This window comes from Bombina bombina, chromosome 5 (assembly GCF_027579735.1).
Source record: "Bombina bombina isolate aBomBom1 chromosome 5, aBomBom1.pri, whole genome shotgun sequence".
NCBI classification, from domain to species: domain Eukaryota; kingdom Metazoa; phylum Chordata; class Amphibia; order Anura; family Bombinatoridae; genus Bombina; species Bombina bombina.
Genome location: NC_069503.1, coordinates 797,996,281 through 798,018,244, shown reverse-complemented (window position 1 = coordinate 798,018,244; position 21,964 = coordinate 797,996,281). Strand labels below are relative to the sequence as shown.

General features: G+C 36.6%; 1 protein-coding gene across 1 annotated transcript; it reads left to right on the top strand.

Annotated features, from left to right (window-relative positions):
• Positions 1 to 12,020: 12,020 nt before the first annotated feature.
• Positions 12,021 to 12,995, top strand: MC5R (melanocortin 5 receptor). The gene has a single exon (XM_053713118.1). The coding sequence runs from the start codon at positions 12,021 to 12,023 to the stop codon at positions 12,993 to 12,995; it is 975 nt and encodes a 324-aa protein (XP_053569093.1).
• The last annotated feature ends 8,969 nt before the right edge of the window (positions 12,996 to 21,964 follow it).

Sequence of the window (21,964 nt, the reverse complement as noted above, 5' to 3'; positions counted from 1 at the left end):
GAGGGATACTTGGATCCCTATTGACAAGAAATTGAAATTCTTCATTTTTTAATATGCCTTGTGCTTTGGCCTCTGTAAGAATGGACAATAGATCTTGAACATAAGTATTAGTGGGATTAAATGTTAGTTTTTTATATGTATGTGGATCATTTAAAATTCTATCCGCCTCTTTGAGGTAGTCTAATCTATCCTGTACCACTACCCCACTCCCCTTGTCCGCCATTTTGATAATTATGTCAGGATTGTTCTTAATACTTTGGAGTGTGACTCTTTCTTTTTGGGACAAGTTGTCATTAAATTTATTGACCCAAGTGCCTTGTTTATCTGTCCATAATTTTGATAGATCAGTACTCACCAATTTATTAAAAATTTTAATGGGTTCACCTTGGGCACCTATGGGATTAAAATTTGATGGTTTTTTAAAAGAAGTGTGCCTAATCTGTTCACTTTCTGGTTCCTCATATATACTAAAGTTTAATTGTGTAGTTCCCTGTGTAAGATTTTCTTCATTCAGGCTTTCTAAAGTGTGTAATGTATTAGTATCATTGTCATCCAATTGATTATTTATATTAGGTATTGTCCTTTCTACTGGTGATTGTTTTAAAAAATATCTTTTTAAAGTCATCTTCCGTATGTATTTTTGCAAATCAATATAGGTTTCAAATTTATTGGGTGCTCTCTTGGGGGCAAAATTAAGACCCTTTGCAAGGAGATTGAGCTCTTCATTGTTTAGTTTCTTAGAAGTAAGATCAAATACACACTCTCTATCTTTAACTAATATCGCCTTCTGTGTTCTTGTTCTCTGAACAAGTCTCCCTCCTCTCGTGCCTCGCTTGTTTTTTTTCTTTTTGCATTTAAATGGGCCTCTCTTCTCCCTGCTGGCTCTTGATATGAGGGAGGTGTGAGGTTTAATCTTCTGTCTTCTCGTGAGTCTAAAAAATCCTGTGATTTAAATAGGCTTTTATTATTATGGCTTGATCTTTCCACTGAATCTCCTCTTTGAAGATCTCTTTTATTCAAATTATTGTCCCTAGGTCATGCTCCCTGTTTTACAAAGTCACCCTCTGTTTGATGGCTCAAAATGTGGAACCTGTTGTTATAGGAGCTATAAGTGTCCCCTCTAGAGTCACGATATGTTGATCTGCTCCCTGTTGGTCAATGATGACTGTGGTAATTGTGTGTATTGTTGTACTGTGGTCTGTCCCTATTTGAATAAGAGTGTCCTTCTTTTCTGTACTGAGCACTTTTATGGGCATGTGGATGTAAGTAGGGTCTATCTTTCATTTCTCTAGATGGTGTATATATATATTTAGTTCCTCATTATAGAAATTACCAGCCTTGTTGTTGGTCAAATGAGATTGTTTCTGAGCTATCCGTGTATTACTGGCATTACTCCCATTGGCATTCTTATTATTAGTACCATGTACATCCACCCCCTTGTTTTTAATATTAGATGAAAAAACCTGGTTATTTTTATAATCATCTAAGTCTCTTTGTAACTTAAGTTGCTTAGATCTTGCTAAATCTTCGTTAAGTTTATTGTTACGTGCTTGAATGTTATTATTCAATCTTTTCCACTTCTCTTCCTCCTTAAATGGTTGGATTTTAGGAAGAATAGTTTCAAGGGCTATTTTAACTTTTTTCAATTTCATTTCTCTGTATCTAATTAGAATTTTAATTAAAACCATAGAGCAATCCTGTAAGGCTTTTTCCCAATCAGTGGTAAACTCCACATCTTCTAAATCAAAAGCCGGGTATTTGAAAATTCTTAAACCCCTTGGGACTACCTCATGTAGGACGTAATTATCTAGTAATAGTAAGTCTTGCCATTCCTTACTATCACTATTGAGTAGTTTTTCTAGATCCCTAAATAATTCTGTAGGGTTCTCTAAGGATTCCTCTGTAGTATTACTAATTTCGATGTTTAAAATGTTTGGAGACCTTTGTCTATTGTGTCTAGATGAGCAATCACCGAAAACACCTGAATTATTGGTTTCTTCGGTTGTATCCATTGCTCTCCTTATGTATAGAACAAAACTGGGGATTAACGGTATAAGGAAGTCTCAGATACATTTGCCCCATCGTATGCCAATTTATTTATGGATTTCTTTGAAAATAACTTTATCTGGTCTAATAACCCTTTCAGTGGACAGTTATATAAGTATTTTAGATACATCAATGATGTTATAATCATCTGGAGAGGTAAAGAGGAACAAGTTGCAAATTTTTATTGAACACATCAACAATAATAATCTAAACTTAAAATGCACCAGCAAAATAGAAAAAGAACAGATCGAATTTTTAGATCTCACATTGTTTGTAGACAAGGATAGGAAAATCGCAGTCCAAATTTACAGAAAACCAACGGACAAAAATGGATTCTTAAGTGCAAAAAGTGGGCATTTGCCCAGATGGAAAAGAAATATTCCTCTGGGCCAATACCAGCGTATCCACAGAAACTGTACACACCTTGATGATTTTCTCAAAGAGTCAGAAGTTCTGGATCAGAGGTTCAAAGAGAAGGGCTATGATCCAGGTCTCCTGTCTAATATTAAAGATAAGGTAAAAAGGATGGATAGAGACACCATGCTAAATAATAATGGACAACCCAATAGAAACACTATATGTAATATAGAAGGAAAAAATAACATATGATTTATTACTACATATAGTCAAGGGAGCAGGGACATAGAGAATATCTTGAAAAAACATTGGTCTATCTTGACCCTAGATCCCATATTGGGTAAAGTTCTACCCGATAGACCAACTGTGACTTTCAAGAAAAATAAAGATTTAAAAAATATTTTAGCACCTTCGAAACTTAAGGGCTTACCGAAATCCTCTGCTATAGGAGAACGACATTGGCTCAGTAGAACCAATGGAACTTGGCCCTGTGGAGTTAAAAATTGCAATATGTGCAATCGCATTATTAAGGGGGATACCTTTAAGGATGCGAATAGTTTAAAAACTTTTAAAATACAACACAAATTCACCTGCAAATCAACCTTCGTGGTATATCTTCTCATGTGTGATTGCAAATGTGTCTATGTAGGATGTACTAAAAGACTTATTAAGAACAGGTTTAGCGAACATCTCAACAACATTAAAAACAAAGTAGATAATAACAGTGTACCCTATCATTTCATGAATCATCACAATGCAAATAATTCTGGATTACGTATCATGATCCTAGATTGGATTGCCCCCAATAGCTGTAAAAATAGACTGAGAAGTCTAAGGCAACGTGAAACATACTGGATCCATGAACTTCAAACTCTAAACACTGTAAGCAATCTGGGTCTTAATATAGACGTAGACTTACAAGCGTTTATGTAAACAATTACCACAAATTCCTTACAAACATATGAATCTGTATCTGAAGCTATCCGTGTCTAATTTATACTGTGTATATATCTCCAATAAATACTAGCAACATATTGGCTTGTCATTTAGTTTCTTCTAAATATGGTGTTTAGATTTTATTGTTCTCTATCATGAATTTACTCTAATTAGGATATATTTACATTTAATGTTAGTTAACAATAATTTTTTTCTATTAGATTGTGATATATGTTATATGTTTTTAACTGTTTTTAATAGCTTACGCAAGTTCACTAAAGGAAATTGCAAATAAGTTTAATATTATTTTTTATATTTATATTGTTAACTGTCACTCTGTACTGATACATCGCTTTCTATGTATTCATAGCTCATTTAGAAAGGACACTCTGTTAAATTGTACGCGCCAGACTTGCCCCAACACCATTGATGAGTCATAACCAATAAGATGGCTCCCGCCTCACCGGGATTGTTTAAAAAGACTACAGTGACGTCACTCTATAGATCCTCTTGAAAAAGTCAGGTTGTAGCCTGAGGAAACGCGTTGAGGCGGCACCAATAACTTCTCTCAGCTTTCCTGTTACCAGTGTCATCTGGAGTATCCCTCTTTGCATGCTGAATTCTTCTACGGCGATCCGGAAGCCGTCTCTGGGTTTTCGAGCTACGAGGTAACGGACAACACACCCCTGACATCTGGTGATATAATCTGGGACTTGGTTATTGTGCATTTTTTATTCTGTCACATTGTACGTGCGATTCACATGTTTTTATTGCTGGATAAAATAAATGATTTTACACTTAGAGTGGGTTGCGCTCTGTGTTTCATTCTGTCTTTCATGACTACATGCAACCAGGATAGTGCCCTCATTCCCCATAAATACTCTGATGATGGCACTTTTGATTGGTTATATCATCATACTTTTGAAATAAAATGAAAATGTTAGAGTGATGAGTTGTCTAAGACAGCACAAACTAGGGATGTTTAAATGTAAAGAAAATGTAATTCATAATTTGTAGACTGTTCAGTTTTTCTTGTGCTTATGTCAGGAATCCACTCCTTGTTTTCCTTTTTACCTAAACATACCTGCTTTGCCTACACCACTCCCCTATTTAAGGCTTCTGTGCACCTTAAACAGGTGCTTAGTTATTGTGATTACTACCAGAAGCTTCGCCAGTCTGTGTTTCCTTTCAGACTCTGTTTCTTTCTAACAAATTCTACTATAGTATTCTAACAAAAGAACCTGCAAAGAACCTGCCTACTGAAAACTACTGAGGTATTACCACCACAAGAAAACGTACTACAATCAAGTAGTTTATCAGACTCTAAAGATCCGGGTTGGTGAATTAACTTGACAAGCAGAGGATTTCAGCTGCAGCCAGATTGAGGATTGTACTCTAACCCGGAATGACAGTGTTTCCATAGGACAAGTAAGCAATCTTTTTTACTTAATTTGGGACTGTGTTAACTTTTAACAAACCGCTCTGCTCACGGAGCTTGACCACACCCCCAAAATCACTCCGGGAGAAACGGAGCTGTTTTGCAGACAGCACTTGCAAATGAACTCTCTCATAAGATCTTGCAAGTAAACTGTTAAAGGGAATTAAGGATTCAGCAATCAATTATATACTGTCTGTGTCTGTGAAATAAAGGAGCATCTATCAAATAAGACTCATATTACTCTCTAACATTTATAGAGATTCCTCAGTTTATCTTTGTATATTCTCCATTATCAAAATTCACTAAAGTCGCAAAGCACTAATCTTCAATATTAGTTCTGTGATTAAGTGAAACACGTCTAACAGGTTATATCAGTCTACAGTTGTGATCCACATCTAATTCAATTCCTTACAGAATAACTAAGCCTAAAAAATAAAAATGGATCCAGTGGACTTGCCTCAAGTTGTATACAACCTCTCACAAAGAGTTGATCAATTAAGCCAAGGACTTAGGGAACTTCAAGTGGAGAATGAAACCCTACGCAAGGTGATTAAAGATACAGCTACCCCTAAGATCCAATCTGTGGATCATTCGCCTGAACCCATCATCTCCCCCCAGACCTTTTCTATGGGGATAGAAGTCAGTATCGCCATTTCAAGAATGCCTGCCTTCTGATGTTCCACCTCAAACCTAGAACCTACCCAAATGATAACATCAAGGTTCTCACTTTGATTTCCTACCTTCGTGCTGAACCAAGGGTTTGGGCAGATACCCTGTACGAGACACATAATCCAGTCTTAACCTCTCTCAACTTTTTCCTGATCGCTATGGATGAATTTTTTTCAGATACCAACCTCCAACTTAGCGCAGAAAGTAAAATGAGAAAGTTAAAGCAAGGGCCTAGACCTGTTGAATTATACATCACTGAATTTAAACAGTTTGCGACAGATTCACAATGGAACGAAATAGCATTGAGGAACCAGTTTAGACTGGGTCTCTCTGAGGCTCTCAAGGACGAACTCGCCAGAGTAGTTCTACCTGAAGATTTGGAGACACTCATGAAATTAAGCATGCAGATAGACCGTAGACATAGTGAAAGAAAAAGTGAACGTCATAACCAAGATTTGGTTTACAAGAAACTCATTCATACACCCCTACATGTCTCATCCAAATCAACTACAACTCAGGCTGAAGCCATGGACATTGGCTTTATTTGTGGTCCTCTGACAGCTGAAGAATGCTCCAGACGCAGAAACAAAGGTCTATGTATGTACTGCGGTATGGCGAACCACACAGTCAGAGACTGTCCTACCCTCGAAAGGAATAAATCCCGTAAGTCCTCTTCCTATATAACCTCTCTAATTGTACACAATAAACCAACTCACTGCAGTCTATTACTCTCTTTACAGTGGGAGTGAATGCTGCTGAAGAAAGAAGCAATCGTTGATACAGGAGCCCAAGGAAATTATATAGATCACTCACTTGTATCTTTAAATAAAATACCACTGATTAAAACATTAAATCCTGTGTCTATCCGTGTTGTAGATGGCTCAGAAATCTCCTCAGGTCCAATCACACATCACACCATCCCCATTCTAGTTACTATACAAGATTTTCATCAAGAATTAATTACTTTTGATGTAATTCTCTCTCCACTGTTTCCAATCGTTTTGGGGTTGCATTGGCTACAATTACATGAACCCTCAGTAGATTGGAAAACTTTACATTTCAATTTGGATTCCTCATATTGCAAGCAGTCTTGCTACCAATAGTCCTCTACAGCTCTCTTGCAATTTAATGAATTACAACCAGAACCTGATCACACCTTGATCCCAGAGGTATACTCCAAGTTCTCTGAGGTTTTTAGCAAAACGTAGGAGGAGTAGTTGCCTCCTCATCGATCTTACGATTGTCCCATTGATTTAAAACCCGGGACCACACCACCCTGTGAACGTCTATACCCCCTTAACAAACCAGAATTGGACCATCTCAAGGAATACTTAGAAGAAAACCTACGTAAAGGATTTATAAGACCTTCAGTTTCATCATCAGCAGCAGGAATATTTTTCGTCTGGAATAAGGATCAATCTCTATGTCCCATAATAGATTATAGAGAACTGAATAACATCACTAAGAAGAACAGATATCCACTACCCCTCATTCCTGAACTGATTGAAAGATTACAGGACGCAAAGATATATACGAAGTTAGACTTGCGAGGAGCCTATAACTTGATTTGTATCAGAGAGTGGGATGAGTGGCTCACTGCGTTTAGGACAAGGTATGGGTTGTATGAATATCTAGTTATGCCCTTTGGGTTAGCCAATGCCCCAGCAACCTTTCAATACTTTATTAATGATGTCTTCCAAGATCTACTGGATATATGTGTTGTCGTGTACCTCAACGACATCTTGATTTATTCATCTTCCCTGGAAGAACACATAAAGCACGTTAGCTGGGTTTTATCCCGTTTACAAGTACATCGCCTTTATGCAAAGGCCGAAAAATGTCTATTCCATACTCAAGACATCACTTTCCTCGGATACCGTATCTGTCCCAATGGGATACAGATGCAACAAGACAAGGTGGATGCAGTCAAACGGTGGCCTCAACCCACAACTAGGAAGCAATTACAGCGATTCTTGGGGTTCAGCAACTATTATAGAAAGTTTATTAAGAATTACTCAACAATTATAAAACCTCTTACAAAACTAACCAGTTCTAACATACCCTACAGATGGAATGATCAAGCTAACCAAGCTTTCCTTTTCCTTAAAGATGCATTTACTTCTGCACCTATCTTAAGTTTTCCGGATTCTACACTTCAATTTGTTTTGGAAGTGGATTCCTCCAAATATGCCTTGGGAGCAGTCCTATCACAACGAAAAACCCTGACGTCTCCTCTCGATCCAGTTGCTTTTTTCTCAAGCACATTATCCTCAGCAGAGATAAATTACCCCATTGGGGAAAAAGAACTTCTGGCTATCAAAAGGGCATTTGAGCATTGGAGGCATATGTTAGAGGGCACCAAATACCCAAATTATTATTTATACTGATCACCGCAAACCTTGAGTATCTACAAAAAAACAAGTCACTCTCACGTAGGCAAGTTAGGTGGAACCTCTATTTCAGTCGCTTCAATTACCAGATAATTTATAGGCCTGGATCACGTAATGGGAAAGCAGACAAACTATCGAGAATGGTAGACAAACCACCTTTAAGTTCCTCACCTACTTCAATAATTCCACCTGAAAGATTCATAGGAGCTATGACGGTACTAGAAAGTGACATCCAAGTAGCACTGAAATCTGACACAAAGATACCATATAACAAACTCTCCTTCGACAAGGACTTGTATTTCTATCGAACCAAATTATACATTCTGGAGTCACTTAGACTTCTGCTGATTAGAGAATTCCATGAACCACCCTTCTCACGACATCCAGGTATCCAAAGAACTCTGGAACTATTACAAAGACAATATTGGTGGCCAAACATGTTTATCACTGTACAGGATTATATAAGGTCATGTAACATATGTACCATTTCGAAGGCAGAGAAGAAACCTCCTTATGGCTTTCTAATGCTACTGCCCATTCCAGATTCACCATGGAACCATTTAGGAATGGACTTTATTGTTGATCTACCCCTCAGTGCTGGGAAAAATACCATTTTAGTCATAACGGATCTCTTGACTAAGATGGCACATTTCATTCCCTATCATAAGATCCCCTCATCTTTTGAGACTGCCCAATTCTTCCTGGATAATGTAGTACGTCTTCATGGTCTGCCTTCCAACCTAACGACTGATAGAGGAAGTCAATTCACCTCTCGATTTTGGAAACATCTTACAACAGCCTTACAAATTGACCATTTTCTTTCTACCTCCTACCACCCACAAACAAATGGGCAATCAGAAAGAATCAACCATTAGTTGGAGCAGTATTTAAGATGCTACTGTGCATATCACCAACAGGACTGGGTAAATTTTCTGAGTATGGCTGAGTTCTCATACAACAACACCTTAAATTCTTCATTTAAAATGACACCTTTTTATGCAAATTATGCATACCATCCAAGATTATCATTTAACTATTCAGGTCTTGCAGACATACCCTCTGTAGATGAGCTACTACGTAAATTAAAGGAAAATTATCTTATACTGAAGGAAAACATACAACAAGCTCAGGCTTCCCAAAAGCATTTCTATGATCTTAGGAGAAGACCCTCACCTCATTATTCCTTTGGGGACAAGGTTTGGCTTTCCACTAAGTATTTGTGTCTCCAAGTACCTAGCAAAAAGCTTGCCACTATTTTCATTGGTCCATTTCCTATTTTGAGAATCATAAATAAGAATGCTGTTGTTCTTGACCTTCCATCTTCCCTTAGGATTCACCCTTCGTTCCATGTGTCACTCCTGAAACCTGCTTCATCTTCAGTCATACATGACCAAGTACTCCCCCCGAATTGTGATATTCTGGATGCGGACTCCTTTGAAGTACAAGATATTTTAGATTCCAGAATTGTCAGAGAAATTCTTCAATATCTCATTCGTTGGAAGGGATTCTCGCCTGATGATGACACTTGGGAACCTTCTGCCAATCTTAATGCTCCTAGGCTTGTAGCTCGCTTCCATAGACGTTACCCCCATAGACCTAAACCCCAAGCCGAGGGTCGGCTTGCTTGAAGGGGGGATCTGTCAGGAATCCACTCCTTGTTTTCCTTTTACCTAAACATACCTGCTTTGCCTACACCACTCCCCTATTTAAGGCTTCTGTGCACCTTAAACAGGCGCTAAGTTATTGTGATTACTACCAGAAGCTACACCAGTCTGTGTCTCCTTGCAAACACTGTTTCTTTCTAAAATATTCTACTATAGTATTCTAACAAAAGAACCTGCCTACTGAAAACTACTGAGGTATTACCACCACACGAGAACTCACGACAATCAAGTAGTTTATCAGACTCTAGAGATCCGGTTTGGTGAATTAACTTGACAAGCAGAGGATTTCAGCTGCAGCCAGATTGAGGATTGTACTCTCACCCGGAATGACAGTGTTTCCATACGACAAGTAAGCAATCTTTTTTACTTCGTTTGGGACTGTGTGAACTTTTTACAAACCACTCTGCTCACGGAGCTTGGCCACGCCACCAAAATCACTCCGGGAGAAACGGAGCTGTTTTGCAGCCTCAGGCAATCAATAACTGACATCACCAATACACACATTTGCTGAATTGCCTCAGTCTAGCTACTTAACTCCTCTAATCACTCAGGATATGTAACCACAACAGCCTCAAAGTAAACGCAGCAGTTTAAAAACAGAGAAGCACTGACATCTATCCATGATTCCTCTTTCACCTATCTGCAGTCTTTATTTACATAGCGGTTACAACATAAGCTCTCATCAGTGGGTGTAACTTAAACAACAGAAGTAAAAGAATCTGTAACCTATTGTTTGCCAGACAGCACTTGCAAATGAACTCTCTCATAAGATCTTGCAAGTATACTGTTAAAGGGAATTAAGGATTCAGCAATCTATTATATACTGTCTGTGTCTGTGAAATAAAGGAGCATCTAACAAATAAGACTCATATTACTCTCTAACATTTATAGAGATTCCTCAGTTTATCTTTGTATATTCTCCATTATCAAAATTCACTAAAGTCACAAAGCACTAATCTTCAATATTAGTTCTGTGATTAAGTGAAACACATCTAACAGGTTGTATCAGTCTACAGTTGTGATCCACATCTAATTCAATTCCTTACAGCTTAAAGGGACATACAGTATATATATCCCTTTAATACCTGAGAAGGATGCATTAATACATTACATCTAGTGATCCACCGGAATGGAAATTCTGGATCGAAAACCAAACCGGAAAATCCAGGATGCCGAAACCAAAAATATTTTTTATTTTTTTTTGCATAATTACCTGCAAGCCAATAAAATAAAATAACTACACTTTTATTGAAAGTAGCACACTAAAAATGGACAAATATATATTTAAACAATAATATGCTACACGATAATTTGACCAAGAAAAAAAACCCCAAAATTTCGGTATTTCCCTTAAAACAATATTAAATAGCATTATACTGCTTTATTCTTTATATAGTTCTATGTAACAGAATGAGATTCAACTGTTTTTTTTTACTAATTATCCAAATAAAGAATAGTCCTAGAAAACTATTATTATATGCAGAACAGTAAGTCAAGGGGGTCAATTTATTAAGGTGCGAGCGGACATGATACGATGTATCGTATCATGTCCGCTGCACATCGATAAATGCCGACAGCATACACTGTCATCATTTATTATTGCACCAGCAGATCTTTTGAACTGCTGGTGCAATGCCGCTCCCTGCAGATTCACGGCCAATCTGCCACTAGCAGGGGGTGTCAATCAATCCGATCATATTCAATCAGGTTGATTTCTTTCCGCCGTCTCACAGCAGGCGGACAGGCTATGGAGCAGCGCTGCTTCATAACTTTTATTTCGGCTCGCCGGAAACATGGGACATCAAGCTCCATTTGGAGATTAATAAAATTACCCCAAGAAATGAACTTAACACCAAACAGCAGCTCTAGGATAGCATACAATTTAAAATATGCTACACAATAATTTTACCGAAAATAACAGGCAAACAAAACGAAAAACGAAATAACCAAAATTGCAATTTTCGGCCGAAATTTTGATGCATCCCTAATTACATCTGTACTCCTTTACATTACTCTCTACAAGAACCTATTTTTTTAAGTCAGTGTTATTTTAGTTTAAAAACAGTCTTTAGCAGAAATGAATAATGCTATGCATGTATGTGTAAGATGTAGCCAAAATTTACTTTTTTGTTCAGAAAGTCTTAAAAAAGCAAACATAACATGTAGACAATAACAGTATCTGTACTTGTATACAGTTTTAGAAGGGAACTAGCATTCCTGGTTGATAACAGGATGTCTCATAATTGGGCTAAGTAACTCCCTGACAAAATATAGCCTAGACATTAGACATGGCTACTGAAAAAGTTATAGATACCATATTTATTATAATGTTATGCTGGATTTTACTCTATATTCATTATAAATTAAAGTTAGATATGTCTGAATCTCATAAATAAATGTAAGAAATAATTACACAATTGTGATGTTTTGACAGGTTTTTCTCATCTCGGTGAAAATGTCCCCTACAAACAGTATTGCAACACATCAGTTCAAAGAAAGAGACCTTGTATTCTTTCAATGATGAATTCATCTGTGCAGCTACCTCTAATAGAACTTAATATAAGTAGCCTTGGTGGTAACATTACAGTCCCAACAAACAAGCCAAAATCATCATGTGAACAAGTCGTAATTGCTGCAGGAGTGTTTCTAACACTAGGCATTGTAAGTCTCCTTGAAAACATCCTGGTGATCTGTGCAATTATTAAAAACAAAAACCTGCATTCTCCAATGTATTTTTTTGTATGCAGTTTAGCTGTAGCTGACATGTTAGTTAGTGTATCCAATGCATGGGAGACTATTACAATAAATTTGATTAACAACAGGCATCTAATTATGGAGGAGGTCTTTGTACGTCACATAGACAATGTTTTTGATTCAATGATCTGTATATCTGTGGTGGCTTCCATGTGTAGCTTGCTCGCAATAGCCGTTGATAGATATGTTACCATTTTCTATGCCTTACGTTACCACAATATCATGACTATGAGAAGAGCTGGGGCCATTATTGCATGCATATGGACATTTTGCACTGGTTGCGGGATTATCTTTATTCTTTATTATGAATCAACTTATGTTATAATATGCCTTATCACAATGTTTTTCACAATGCTTTTTCTCATGGTTTCTTTATATATACATATGTTTTTGCTAGCACGTACTCATGTTAAGAGAATAGCAGCTTTGCCTGGCTATAACTCGGTCCATCAGCGTACAAGTATGAAGGGAGCTATAACTCTTACCATACTTCTTGGTATTTTTATCGTTTGCTGGGCTCCTTTTTTTCTTCACCTTATTCTCATGATTTCTTGTCCACAAAATCTTTATTGTGTATGTTTTATGTCCCACTTTAATATGTACCTTATTTTAATAATGTGCAATTCTGTTATCGATCCATTAATATATGCATTCCGGAGCCAAGAAATGCGTAAAACATTTAAAGAAATATTGTTTTGCTACAACATAAGATTGGACTGTACCTTTCCTACCAAATATTAAAAGGTTAACCTTGTTCTTCATTTTCCAGATTTAAACAGATGTATGCATGGCTTAATTGTCCTGAAAACAAATTGACATTTAAAACATGTATAATCTACCCATTACATTTTAGTTCTGAAAATTTCTTATACAGTTTATTGCGGCCATTAATAATGAAATGTGTCCACCAAACAAATATGTCAGTCTCTTTACTCAGTATTATTGTCAGGTACCAGGAACAGATAGGGAAATGTGCAATAATATAAGCATTTCATAAATATTAATTATTAAATATTGAATCAGATTAAATTTAGAAAATCAGCTTTCCATAGTCTGAGCAAAGAGTTAACTTCCATTTTCAAGGCTGGTAACAGATTCAGTTTAGAGATTTGATTACCATATTTAATGACTTATAATTTTCACCTGCAAAGAGAATGCTGCATACTCTTAGAAATAAATATTTTTTGGAAAATAAAAAACACCACTTACACATTCCACAACTCTATTATGTATTCTCAGTCCTTATTCTATAAAGTTTCTCTTCCTACATTCAGAGGTTTTTAAACCACTTTCCTAGAGAGGCACCAGCAATTACCATGACTGGCCTACAGAAGCATTTACATACTTTTGGGAAAAATTTGAAAATGAAGTTGATATTGTACTGTACATGTTAGACATTGGATCAGTTTTACCCAGTAAATTAAAATATACAAATCATGTATTTCAATTATTAGTTAATTTGAAATGACTATGGGGCTGCAAATATCCCTTAGTTTATTTGTACCTGTGAGCCACAGTACAAATTTGCTCCTATTTAACTAAGGCCTACTTTCCCCCACTCAAAAATAAAAAAGGAAAAAAGTGTTTTAGTATGTCCCTAATGATGAGAGATTAAGCTATCACTAGCAGTTTGTGGCTTGGAATATTGCAACTGCATTAACCTATACCACCATAGACTTCAATGGAGCACAAAAGTCAAAGAAAAACCTAACACTCTACTTGCACACAAACCTGATCGCTTTTAAACAAAGTTCCTTAACCCAACATAACATATTAATATTTCACATTGTATTATATTATGTATTACAGGGAGTGCAGAATTATTAGGCAAATGAGTATTTTGACCACATCATCCTCTTTATGCATGTTGTCTTACTCCAAGCTGTATAGGCTCGAAAGCCTACTACCAATTAAGCATATTAGGTGATGTGCATCTCTGTAATGAGAAGGGGTGTGGTCTAATGACATCAACACCCTATATCAGGTGTGCATAATTATTAGGCAACTTCCTTTCCTTTGGCAAAATGGATCAAAAGAAGGACTTGACAGGCTCAAAAAAGTAAAAAATAGTGAGATATCTTGCAGAGGGATGCAGCACTCTTAAAATTGCAAAGCTTCTGAAGCGTGATCATCGAACAATCAAGCGTTTCATTCAAAATAGTCAACAGGGTCGCAAGAAGCGTGTGGAAAAACCAAGGCGCAAAATAACTGCCCATGAACTGAGAAAAGTCAAGCGTGCAGCTGCCAAGATGCCACTTGCCACCAGTTTGGCATATTTCAGAGCTGCACATCACTGGAGTGCCCAAAAGCACAAGGTGTGCAATACTCAGAGACATGGCCAAGGTAAGAAAGGCTGAAAGACGACCACCACTGAACAAGACACACAAGCTGAAACGTCAAGACTGGGCCAAGAAATATCTCAAGACTGATTTTTCTAAGGTTTTATGGACTGATGAAATGAGAGTGAGTCTTGATGGGCCAGATGGATGGGCCCGTGGCTGGATTGGTAAAGGGCAAAGAGCTCCAGTCCGACTCAGATGCCAGCAAGGTGGAGGTGGAGTACTGGTTTGGGCTGGTATCATCAAAGATGAGCTTGTGGGGCCTTTTCGGGTTGAGGATGGAGTCAAGCTCAACTCCCAGTCCTACTACCAGTTTCTGGAAGACACCTTCTTCAAGCAGTGGTACAGGAAGAAGCCTGCATCCTTCAAGAAAAACATGATTTTCATGCAGGACAATGCTCCATCACACGTGTCCAAGTACTCCACAGCGTGGCTGGCAAGAAAGGGTATAAAAGAAGAAAATCTAATGACATGGCCTCCTTGTTCACCTGATCTGAACCCCATTGAGAACCTGTGGTCCATCATCAAATGTGAGATTTACAAGGAGGGAAAACAGTACACCTCTCTGAACAGTGTCTGGGAGGCTGTGGTTGCTGCTGCACGCAATGTTGATGGTGAACAGATCAAAACACTGACAGAATCCATGGATGGCAGGCTTTTGAGTGTCCTTGCAAAGAAAGGTGGCTATATTGGTCACTGATTTGTTTTTGTTTTGTTTTTGAATTTCAGAAATGTATATTTGTGAATTTTGAGATGTTATATTGGTTTCACTGGTAAAAATAAATAATTGAAATGGGTATATATTTGTTTTTTGTTAAGTTGCCTAATACTTATGCACAGTAATAGTCACCTGCACACACAGATATCCCCCTAAAATAGCTATAACTAAAAACAAACTAAAAACTACTTCCAAAACTATTCAGCTTTGATATTAATGAGTTTTTTGGGTTCATTGAGAACATGGTTGTTGTTCAATAATAAAATGAATCCTCAAAAATACAACTTGCCTAATAATTCTGCACTCCCTGTATATTATATTTATTCTTAAATACATATTTCTATGTGTTTATTATGTTTGTTTGTTTTTTAAAAAATATATATATCTATACCTATGTGTGCGTGTATGTATGTATGTATATTTATATATATATATATATATATATATATATATATATATATATATATATATATAGGTATATACAGATATAAAGGAATATCTATTTAAAAATACGTAGAACATATTCCCCTATGTGAAAAACATTGGGATGTGAAATATGTACACTACATCCACAGTTAAATACTTCTGAATATTGCATAAATATAATTTTACATGTTTTCAGCTACTTGACTTGAAGAATGAAGGTTCCTTTATATGACGTCATCCAAGATGGCGTCCCTTGAATTCCGATTGGCTGATAGGATTCTATCAGCCAATCGGAATTAAGGTAGGAAAAATCCGATTGGCTGATGCAATCAGCCAATCGGATTGAAGTTCAATCCGATTTGCTGATCCAATCAGCCAATAGGATTGAGCTCGCATTCTATTGGCTGATTGGAACAGCCAATAGAATGCAAGGTCAATCCGATTGGCTGATTGCATCAGCCAATCGGATTTTTCCTACCTTAATTCCGATTTGCTGATAGAATCCTATTAGCCAATTGGAATTCAAGGGACACCATCTTGGATGACATCATTTAAAGGAACCTTCATTCATCGTTAGTCCGGACTTCTGCCCGGCTGGGTGAAGACAGCTCAAGGTAGGGTGATCTTCAATGGGGTAGTGTTAATTTTTTTTAAGGGGGGATTGGGTGGGTTTTAGAGTAAGGTTGGGTGTGGGTGGTGAGTTTTAATGTTGGGGGGGTTGTATTTATTTTTTTTGCAGGTAAAAGAGCTGATTACTTTGGGGCAATGCCCAGCAAGAAGCCCTTTTAAGAGCTATTTGTAATTTAGTATAGCGTAGGGCATTTTACTATTTTGGGGGGCTTTTTTATTTTATTAGGGGGCCTAGATTAGGTGTAATTAGTTTAAACTTCTTGTAATTTTTTTTTTATTTTCTGTAATTTAGTGGGGGGGGTTTTGTACGATAGTTTATTTTATTTAATTGTATTTAATTTGAGCTAAATGTAGTTAATTAATTTAATTAATTTAATGATAGTGTTATGTTAGGTGTAATTGTAACTTAGGTTAGGGTTTATTTTACAGGTAAATTTGTAATTATTTTAACTAGGTAGCTATTAAATAGTTATTAACTATTTAATAGCTATTGTACCTAGTTATAATAAATACAAACTTGCCTGTAAAATAAAAATAAATCCTAAAATAGCTACAATGTAATTATTAATTATATATTAGCTATCTTAGGGTTTATTTTATAGATAAGTATTTAGTTTTAAATAGGAATAATTTTGTTAATAATAGTAATATTATTTTGATTTATTTAAATAATATTTAAGTTAGGGGGGTGTTAGGGTTAGACTTAGGTTTAGGGGTTTATAACTTTATTATAGTGGTGGCGACGTTGGCGGCGGCAGATTAGGGGTTAATAGATTTAATAGGCTATGTGGGGTATGGCGGTTTAGGGGTTAATACTAGAATAGGTTTATTGCAGTGTGGGCTATGGCGGTTTAGGGGTTAATAATTAGGCTTATTGTGTTGTGGGGGATTGTCGGTCTAGGGGTTAATATATTTATTAGTAGTAGTGAGAGGGGGGATTGCGGATATAGGGGTTTTACGTTTTGGGCTATTTTTGGGAGGCAGGTTAGACTTTGAAATTTCCTTTACTTTTCTTAGGCGTTGGCAGTTTCTAAAGTGCCATAAGTCACTAGCGACTCCAGAAATGTGTATTTATGCTTATTTCTGGACATCGCTAGTTTATCAGACTTACGGCACTTTAGGAACTGCCGGCGGGGTATATTTAATACCCCGATGTGCGAGGTGAAATAACGGGCGGCTTGGGTTCCCTCGCTTGCGCCGAAACCTGCGCCGTATATCGGGTCGCACCCTATGTTTCTTAGCAACTCTCACCCAGTGGTATAAAAGACTTTTGCCACTTTCATTTATGATTGATTGTTTAAACAAATATGTAATAAACTACCTAATTTACATTTATGCCAGACTCTTATGTATAGTTAAGATATTTTTTTAAAACCATGAAAAAAAATATATAATTTAGTCTGAATTATTTAATTAGTTATAATATTTCAGGATTCATATAGTTTATATTCATATTTATAGGTACCAATTATTTATTAGACTAAATCAACATAATTGTTAAATAGTTATGTGATTTTATTGAATCTGTGGGGGTTTTAAGTGTACTGTAATACTAGTTGTTAAGAGTATTTTTAGCCTTACTTCTAGTAGAAGAAACTGAAAACTTGAGTCAATTGACATATTAATTAATTTAATTAAATTAATAGCATACTGCATGTCGAAGGTTATTAATGGGCTCAATATAAACTAAGAGCAAATTATATATTTTTTTATTTTTGTCTGAACCACAAACAAATTTCCACTGTTGTATTTGTAGAAGTGTAACATCTGGCTGCATGGTAAACTGCGGGATGGTGTTATCTTTCTTGGCAGTTATTTTAATTACTTTTTGCTAGGCTATAGTTTCTTAGGCACCAGTACATACTGGGCCTTCATTTGCAGTTAAAGGGACATGATACCCAAATGTGTGAATCACTTGAAAGTGATGCAGTATAACTGTAAAAAGATGACTAGAAAATATCACCTGAACATAGCTATGTAAAAAAGGAAGATAAATGACCTCAACATTTCTTTAGTAACCACATCCCAATGTAATGGGATTTTGTGCAGCCACTCAGAATTCTAGTTCCAGGACTTGCAAGAGAGTGTGCATCTGTCATGTGCAGGCAGTCATGTTATTTCCTTATTCAGTTTAAGGAAGTCTACTATGAAATCTCAAGAGATTTCAGTAAAATCTTATGAAATTGGAGTAAAGCAAAGCACAACCTTAGCACTGCTAAAGCTGATTGGCTATTTTTTTTTATCTCAACCTGCAGCTGGACAATAGCTTAAAGGGACAATCAACACCAGATTTTTTGTTGTTTTAAAAGATAGATAATCCCTCAATTACCCATTCCCTAGTTTTGCATAACCAACACAGTTATAATAATACACATTTTATCTCTGTGATTACCTTGTATCTAATGCCTATGCATACTGCCCCCTTATTTCAGTTCTTTTGACAGACTTGCATTTTAGCCAATCAGTGCTCACTCCTCGGTAAATTCATGTGCATGAGCTCAATGTTATCTATATAAAACACATGAACTAACGCCCTCTAGTGGTGAAAAACTGTCAAATGCAGAGGCAGCCTTCAATATCTAAGAAATTCGCATATGAACCTCCTAGGTTTAGCTTTCCACTAAGAATACCAAGAGAACAAGGCAAAATTGGTGATACAAGTAAATTGGAAAGTTGTTTAAAATGAAATGCCCTATTTGAATCATGATTTTTTTTTTTTTTGGACTTGACTGTCCCTTTAAGGATAACTGTTCACTGGGTACTTAACATTGTGAGATGAAGAAATGTTGAGGTGAAATATCTAACTTTTTATATAAATATTCAGGTGATATTTTCTTGTCAGCTTTGTACAGTTATACTGAATCACTTTAAAGTGATTTAGCATATGGGTATTATGTCCCCTTAAGAGTATATTGCAGTGCAATAGCTTGAAGTTAACAAAAAGTAAGCATAGACACTTAAAGGGACAGCCTACACCAGAATTTTTATTGTTTTAAAAAATAGATAATCCCTTTATTACCCATTCCCTAGTTTTGCTTAACCAACATAGTTATATTAGTACACTTTTTACGTCTGTGGTTATCTTGTATCTAAGCCTCTACAGACTGCCCCCTTATTTCAGTTTGGTAGGCTTGCATTTTAGCCAATCAGTGCTTACTCCTAATTAACTCCACGTGCGTGAGCACAGTGTTATCTATATGATTCACATGAACTAACACCCTTTAGTGGTGAAAAACTGTCAAAATGCATTCAGCTTAGAGGCGGCCTTCAAGGTCTAAGAAATTAGCATATGAGCCTTCTAGGTTTAGCTTTCAACTAAGAATACCAAAAGAACAAAGCAAAATTGGTGATAAAAGTACATTGGAAAGTTGTTTAAAATGACATGCCCTATCTGAATCATGAAAGTTTATTTTGGACTAGACTGTCCCTTTAGCAAAAAGGATATACTTTTAGCACTCCACCAATCTCACTAAGGTACAGGCTCAAAAACAATATAAGATAATTGAAGTTTATGAATTTAAATAAAAATATGTGAATAATTAAAGGGCCAGTAAACCTACAAAATGATGTTATATAACTGCACATAGTGCAGAATTTTATAATATTAGCTTAGAGCAAACTTTATAACTGAAAGGATTTAAGTGATATTTTTTTCAAAACTTGCATTTTCATGATCACCGCTCCTGGCTCTACTGAGCAGGTCTTAATTAGCATAAGTGCATCACGTGTACGCTGTCTAGTCACAGCCGGCCCGATCGCACCATTAAACTGAATGTAGCTCGCTACTAGACCAGAATAAGAGCGAGCTACATTCAGTTTAATGTTGCAATTGGGCCGGCTGTGACTAGACAGCATGCCAGCGATGCGCTTATGCTAATTAAGGAGCGGGGATCATGAAAATGCAGGTTTTTAAAAAAATATCTCTTAAATCTTTTCAGTTATAAAGCAAACTAAATTAATTAAATAGGGCTAGATTACGAGTGGATCCCTATTTTGCATTTTCCCTACGTCTAGCAAAGTCACAAACACGTTAACATACTGCCCCATAGACTTTAATGGAGCATGCAAACTAAAAAAAAAAACTTTCAATTATACTTGCACGCTAACCAGCATCAAAATAAGGCCTCTACTCTAACAACCCCTAAACTGCCGCAACCACCACCACAATAAACTCCCTAAACTATTAACCCCTAAACCACCACATAGCCCACTGCAAATTACCCTGCTAAATTATAAACTCCTAAACGGCCACATAGCCCACCGCTATAAACTCCCTAACCTGTTGACCCCCTAATCACCACAAACCCCCATTGCAAACTATCCCCTAACCTATTTATCCCCTAACCACTACAACCCCTTATCGCAAAATACCCCTTAACCTATTAACTCCCTAACCACCAGAAGCCCTATCACAAAATACCTCCTAACAGCTAACCTCCCCAAAACCCCTACCCTAACACCCCTTATGTTGCAAAACATATATAACCAGTAAGACCTATCTTAAAACTAAACACCTCAAAGTAAAAAAAACCTCTAAACTAACACTAAAACCTACTCTAAAAATTGCCCTGGGAAGGGTATTTGTCTGGCATTGCCCTAGATGAAGCATAAAAAACTCTATCCTTATAAAACCCTATCCTGAAAAGATGCCATGAAAAGGGCATAAGTGACATAGCCTTTGTGCTTCAAAAATAAATACCCTATCCTAAAAGAAGATGCTCTGAAAAGGGCATCAGTGACAAAGCTCTTTTGCAAGAAAAAAAAAGTAATACCCTATCCTTAAACAGATGTCCTTAAAAGGCCATCAGTGACATAGCTATTTATCAGTCACTAAGATAAAAAATAATCCCCAAAATCCCTAACACTGAACCCCAAAACTAAGAACTCACCAACTTGAATCCAGGTCCTTAGGTGGGCAGCTCTGGTGGAGTTCCTCTTCTTTCTTCATCCAAGGCACCAGTCCTCTGGGGCTGTTCTCTTCTTTTCTTCTAATGATTTGAATGAAGAATGAAGAGGAGTGCGTTTACTAACCAGCTGATTATTTCACCTGGGCTCTAGATCAGATATTCTCAAAATCTGGCCTGTTGGGGAGGCTGGAGGGCAGGTTTTAAAGACCAGTGGGATAAGGTTTGTTTGTTTTTTTCTTGCAAAAGAGCTATATCACTGATACACTTTTCAGGGCATTTTTTTTAGGATGGAATTTTTTAATGATAGTTTTTTTTTGTGGGCGATTGGGAGGTTACCTTGGTTTTAGGATTTGTTTTTTTTTATGCAAAAGAGCTAATTGCTTCAGCTACAGCTCTTTCTGACAAATGCCCTTTCAGGAAAAAAATTTTAGAGTAGTCTGTTAGTTTAGGGTTTTTATTATGGGGTGTTTATTTTTAAAGAGCATTAGGATAGGTCTTACTGGTTGTTTTTTTTTTTTTTTTTTTGCAATGATAGTTTTTTTATATGTTGTAAATTGTAGTTTTTTTATTTTTTTTTAATAGTAGATTTTTGTAATGGTAGGTTTTTGTTTTTGCTTTTCCATTTAGGTGGTGTTAGGTTAGGGGTGTTGTGTCAGTTAGCTGTTCGGAGGTATTTTGTGATGGGGCTTT

Bases quoted from the DNA above. Each gene is read 5' to 3' on its own strand.
- MC5R (XM_053713118.1), top strand. From the start codon at position 12,021: ATGAATTCATCTGTGCAGCTACCTCTAATAGAACTTAATATAAGTAGC.